At 46.8% G+C, this 6,127-nt stretch overlaps 1 protein-coding gene across 1 annotated transcript in view; it reads right to left on the bottom strand.

Moving 5' to 3' along the window:
* Positions 1-1,111: 1,111 nt before the first annotated feature.
* The window catches only part of FLVCR2 (feline leukemia virus subgroup C cellular receptor family member 2), a 70,950-nt gene continuing 65,934 nt past the window's right edge, over positions 1,112-6,127 (bottom strand). Inside the window, exon 10 of the mRNA XM_025392851.1 lies at positions 1,112-2,884. Coding sequence (XP_025248636.1) covers positions 2,813-2,884 — 72 coding nt within the window. The 3' untranslated portion in view covers positions 1,112-2,812. The remainder of the gene's footprint in view (positions 2,885-6,127) is intronic.

Genomic DNA, 6,127 nt, shown 5'->3' with positions numbered 1-6,127 from the left:
AAAAAAAAAAAAAAAAAAAAAAAAAAAAAAGAAATGTGTTTCCCTGGCCGGGCGTGGTGGCTCACATCTGTAATCCCAGCACTTTGGGAGGCTGAGGCGGGCGGATCACGAGGTCAAGAGATCGAGACCATCCTGGCCAACATGGTGAAACCCGTCTCTACAAAAAATATAAAAATTATCTGGGCATGGTGGCGCATGCCTGTAGTCCCAGCTACTCGGGAGGCTGAGACAGAATGGCTCAAACCAGGGAGGCGGAGGTTGCAGTGAGCCAAGACCGCACCATTGCGCTCCAGCCTAGCGACAGAATGAGACACCATCTCAAAGAAAAAAAGCGATTCCAGATTAGTAAAGGCAGGGTCCCAAAGGATCTAAAGAGATGTATAGTTAGAGTATTTAGCAGACACTATGGATATTAGATTTCTTAACAGCCCAGGCTTGGGTCCCTTCCTAGATCATTTAAAATAGAATCACAATATTGTTCCTCAGCTAAGAATTGCTAATAGATACGGTGCTAGAATGCCATAGGCCCGGTACAACTCTCTAGAGAAAAAAGGTACAGAACACAGATAGTAGCAGCATATTCAAGTAACATGCACAGGGGGATCACAACTGGGGAGGGATGAGTAACAGGAAGTTGGACAGTTAGGAAGAAAAATGGTAATGCAGGACCGCAGCTGCTGGGACTGAACCGTGGGCCCCAGCCACAGCAAGCTGGTGCATGGCTGAAGTAATCAGAGAACAAACATTTCAACCACCCTTTGAGGCAGAGCCAGGAACAACAGTGGACTCTCATCCGCAGTCACTCACATTCCAGCGCGTACACAGCGTGGAAAGAGGTCAGGGTCATGTGCTGGATGTTGAGTTGCAGCCCCTCCATGTAGGCAAACAGTAACCTTTACAGCCTTGTCTTTAAAAAATATCCCTCCCAGATGGTAAGGTCTGGCAACAGTGAGATGCTCCTGTGGAAGGCCACAGTTGCTGCTCCTCTAGCTCCTCCCCCGCCCCAGCCCAGCCCTTCCCCGTACCTGAGACAGGGACCTCAGGAATATCTGACAGTCTTGAGGGACTTCTAAGAGCCATCTCTGCCCTACCAAATGATAAGGCAGACCACTTTCTGAGAAGTTTTTATTGCCTCAAAACATCTGATCTTACAAACAGAAAACACAAATTATGTTTTTCAAATAAAGCAATAGGTTTGGTAAACATTGTGTTAATACCTTTTGAAGGGTTGATGAGTAAACGTCTTTCTCTTTATCAAAAAGTGAAGCACACCCTCACCTCTCTTCCACACTGACCCACCACTTCTGCCAAAAGCATGAACTTCTTTATTCTATTACATACAGCACATTCCTTGCATCCATTGCTCGAATCTGTACAAACACACACACACACACACACACACACACACACACACACGGCTCCTCTCAGGCAGTGGCCCAAGCACCACAGTACTGCAGCCAGCACAGGCTGCCCTGATATGCTGAGGCCAGGGCAGTGGATGGAGCAAGACAGCACAGTGGTCACGATGGCAGTTGCCCAATGCATAGGAGAAATTACCAAAATCTCATTTTTAGGAGATATTATCAAAGCCCATGAGTACAGCCAAACAGCAGGCTAGATAAGAAAGGTCAGCTTGAGTTGGTTTAAAGGGAATCCCTTTAAGTTTAGAATATCTGATAAAGATTATCGCTCAAAGCAGGTGAGGAGAGGGGTTGGTGGTGCAAATACTGTCCCCAGCAGACGTGAGATAAGCTTTTAATTCTAACAGACTCAATTCCCATTTCAAGGGGCACCTTTCCTTCTACCCCTTCCCTCTTATCTCTCAGAAGCAACTCTGGATTTGTCAGAGTGGAATGAATCAAGATTAGTTTTCAGCAAAGGTTAGAGTAAGTTGGCTGGGATTACCCTGCCTTGGAATAAAATAAGCACTTGGGCTAATGGCTGAGATTCCCAATGCAGCATTGAGATAAAGGCATCAGAGGTGACTGTGACACACAGAAGTCCCTGGGGAAGTACTTCTGTAAAAAAGAACCTTCCCATTCCCAACTCAAGCTGCCAGAGTTCCCAAATATGGGCCTCCGCAAATATACTCAGAAGGTAGCCCCCAGCACCATCACACCTAGGTAGGTAGCCCTCCCGTGTAGGTATCTCCATCATGGCCACAACAAAGTCTTTTGTCAAGTTTATTGATGTTTGGTTTGCTCAGCTCTTAGGAAAGAGGGTTTGGAGACAGACCCCGTTAGGCCAGGAAAATTTAGGGCCACAAGTCCTGGTGGAGCTGTTCCGATGGAGTTGTTCTAGTGGTGTTTCCTCTCCCGCAGAACTTGAGCAGTCAGTCCGATGACCCAGGAGATCACCCCGGCAGAGCAGCTTGCCACTTCTTAGAATTGGGCTTCATGAGAGGCTCTTAGGACACTGGAAAGTTCAAGTTAATATCCTGAATAAGCTTTCCTCCTGTGAAAATTTTGCAGGCATTGTCCATGATGGATGGAGGAAAAGAAGGAAGGTGAGAGACCAAGCTAGGATTGACTCCAATAATTCTCCATCACCCTGTCCCAACACCAACTCCCATAACCTAAAAGGGGGTGGAGGTGGGAATCAAGCAGGCATTTGGTGATAGGTGCAATTTTCTCCAACTAAATCATCCAAGCTCTTACGTGGGTTCTAGGAGGAATAGGCCATCCAAGCCACAAATAGTCCCGCTGGTTCCCTCCAAAAACATCTCTAGCGAAGCCCTTTGTGCTGGCGGTGAGAGCCGTGCCGAAGGAAAAGGTGAGGTGTTCATGTTCCCTGAGTTGTCACCACCTTCCTCTCAGAGATGATCCTCTGACACAGCAGTGGGCACTTTGCTGGTGTTGCTCTCCTCCTCCTCCTCTTGGAGTTTCTACAAAGCAAAACAAACAGGCAGTCCTGTGGGTAAAGGCACAGGACTCCACCCTGGCTGAAGCAGCTGCCTGGCCATGACTCATCAGTGGAGAATACAAGAGCCAGGGGCCACTCAGCATCCCAGAGAGCCAAGAAAGGGAACAAGAAAAGAAGCAACCAGCCCCTGCCATAAATGTCCCCACAAACACACACCACCCAACATCACTAGCTCATCAGAGGGAAAAGGGCAAGCTTTCTATGATGCCGAGGCCACCACAAATGATCCAGCTCTGAGTGCCACTCTTCCAGGCTCACTCTCAGGACTGAAACAGAAGCAAAGCCCCTTTTCGAAAACCTCCACGTTCTGACAGCTGAAAACTCACCTCGACTAACCATCAAATCACTGTCCAAAGTGCCAGGTCTGCGATTCCCTCGGAATTTCCAACAACCCCCATTTGGAGGCAGCCCCAGGATAAGGAATACTTTTTTATTTTATTTTATTTTATTTATTTATTTATTTTAATTTATTTATTTATTTATTTTTGAGACAGAGTCTCGCTCTGTGGCCCAGGCTGGAGTGCAGTGGCCGGATCTCAGCTCACTGTAAGCTCCGCCTCCCGGGTTTATGCCATTCTCCTGCCTCAGCCTCCTGAGTAGCTGGGACTACAGGCGCCTGCCACCTCACCCAGTTAGGTTTTTTTTTTTTTTTTTTGTATTTTTTAGCAAGAGACGGGGTTTCACCGTGTTAGCCAGGATGGTCTCGATCTCCTGACCTCGTGATCCGCCCGTCTCGGCCTCCCAAAGTGCTAGGATTACAGGCTTGAGCTACCGCGCCCGGCATTTTATTTTACTTTATTTTATTTATTTCATTTCATTTCATTTCATTTCATTTTTAGATGGAGTCTCACTTTGCTGCCTAGGCTGGAGTGCAGTGGCGCAATCTCAGCTCACTGCAACCTCTGCCTCCCAGGTTCAAGTGATTCTCATGCCTCAGCCTCCCGAGTAGCTGGGATTATAGGTGCCCACCACCATGCCCAGCTAATTTTTGTATTTTTAGTAGAGACAGGTTTTCACCATGTTGGCCAGGCTGGTCTCAAACTCCTGACCTCAGGTGATCCACTCGCTTTGGCCTCCCAAAGTGCTGGGATTACAGGCGTGAGCCACCACGCCCAGTTGAGGAATACTATCATAATGAACATGAAGCAGATGCCACGGCAGTATGCATAATTGCATATGTAAGCTCAACGGCTTTAGCTTTCTAGGGGAAGGATGGCACAGGAATCATCTACAGCAAAGTCTTATAGGTCATACTTTTTAGGTGGGTTTGGAATTAAACATGACCTGGAAATTATCCTGTGGGGCCTCTAGGTACATGCTGCCAACCTGGGCCTTTGTCTACTGTTTTAAGAAGTACTTTGTCTGTGACCTCAAAGGTTCTTCTGATTCGCAAGAAGGCCTTGGGCACAGGTGCAGCACCACACAGCCAACACTACTCAAGGCCTAGAGGACATGCACAGGGCTAAGACAGAAGCCAGTGTCAAGTGGACAAATGGTGCTTTCTTCCCCAGGGAGTGTCTCAGTGCCTGTTTGTGGCAATGGCAACAGCTGTAGAATCCAACCTTCCCATTCTCAATCTTGCTAACACTTGGCATCAAGTCAGCCTCAGCCATGAGGAGCCATCATTCAGGCAACTAACAGCCTATTTCAGTCACTTAGTCTCCCCTCTCTCTCTGACACACACACACACACACACACACACACACACACACCCCACACCTGCCTCCTCCAAAGCCATCATCTTGAAATCACAATCACAAACGGGAAACAAGTTAGTGCAACTACTGTCTATGTGCTAGAAGAAAAATGGAAACCCAAAACAATAAGATATTCATAGTCAAGGACAATCATTACCCTGTCCCAGAAGTCCTATCTCTTTTTCCCTAAACTATACATCTCACTAATTAAAAAGAGCAGGTCTGACCAGATCTGCTGTGTGCCCAGTCTTCACCTGACTCTGACAATGAATTTGTCTGCAGGTCTCTGAGTTACACCAGCTGCCATGGGGTGTGTAATATCACGGCTCCAGAGGAGGGCTGCTCTGTGATGGCTCTGGCTTCCTTGCTGGTGTCAGTCCCAGCATGACTTTGATCCCCCATAATACCACGCTGCCACAGGTGGCAGGGAGGTCTACAGACACATAGTGAATTGCCCAGGGACACAAGACAGGTGAGCACCATTTATCGGAACCTAAGGCTCTTATTCCTACTCATCGCTATTTCCAGCACCCCACACTCAAAAGAGACTGAGCCAAGAATTGTAACCTTGATTAACAAACCTGGTCCATGTGCACAAAGAGCTGGCTGCAAGAACAATGAAATAGTGGAACAACTGAAATAATGAGTGAGATGGAAATATACAGTAGACATGAGGTTGTGGTATAATGTAATAGTGTGGAAATGTTATCAAGCTATACTAACAAGTAAATAAGCAGAGTAGAAAACAAAATATACACAAGCATGTCCACGGACTACAACACTGGAAATGCTACTAGGTTATCTCTGGGAAGCAGGATTATAGGTGATTTTTATTTTCTTCGTTTGCCTATGTCTGCCAACATAAACACAGGTTATAAAGTAAACAGCAAAACCTCATGTCATTTGACATAACACATCATATTCCAAACCGAAATCTTTCACCACGCACCTTTTCCCAGACTCACTATACATATATTTACCAAAGTATACCAAATCATTTCTCTCCCTCTCTCTCTCTCTTTTTTTTTTTCCCCAAGATGGAGTCTTGCTCTGTCACCCAGGCTGGAGTGCAGTGGCGCAATCTCAGCTCATTGCAACTTCTGCCTCCCGAGTAGCTGGGATTACAAGGGTGCAACACGAGCCTGGCTAATTTTTGTATTTTTAGTAGAGATAGGATTTCACCATGTTGGCCAGGCTGGTCTCAAACTCCTGACCTTGTGATCCACCCACCTTGGCCTCCCAAAGTACTGGGATTATAGGCATGAGCCACTGTGCCCAGTCAGTGTACCAAATCATTATGTCCCCTTGTACACAGGATGGGTGAAAATCCATCTCCACGGTGGCCATACTATGGCCCTGAGACAGAACTAAAGAATGTCATTCCTGCTGAAAGGCCTTCCCTGTCTCCCCAGTGAATTTCCTGTTCTAGGCTCCTTCTTCCACATGCTTATCTGCTGCTGCCTGCCAACTCTAGAACGTAATAGCAAAAGATAAATAGTAAAGACCTA

Source organism: Theropithecus gelada, chromosome 7b (assembly GCF_003255815.1).
Source record: "Theropithecus gelada isolate Dixy chromosome 7b, Tgel_1.0, whole genome shotgun sequence".
NCBI lineage: Eukaryota > Metazoa > Chordata > Mammalia > Primates > Cercopithecidae > Theropithecus > Theropithecus gelada.
This window is presented reverse-complemented; position numbering and strand designations above follow the sequence as displayed.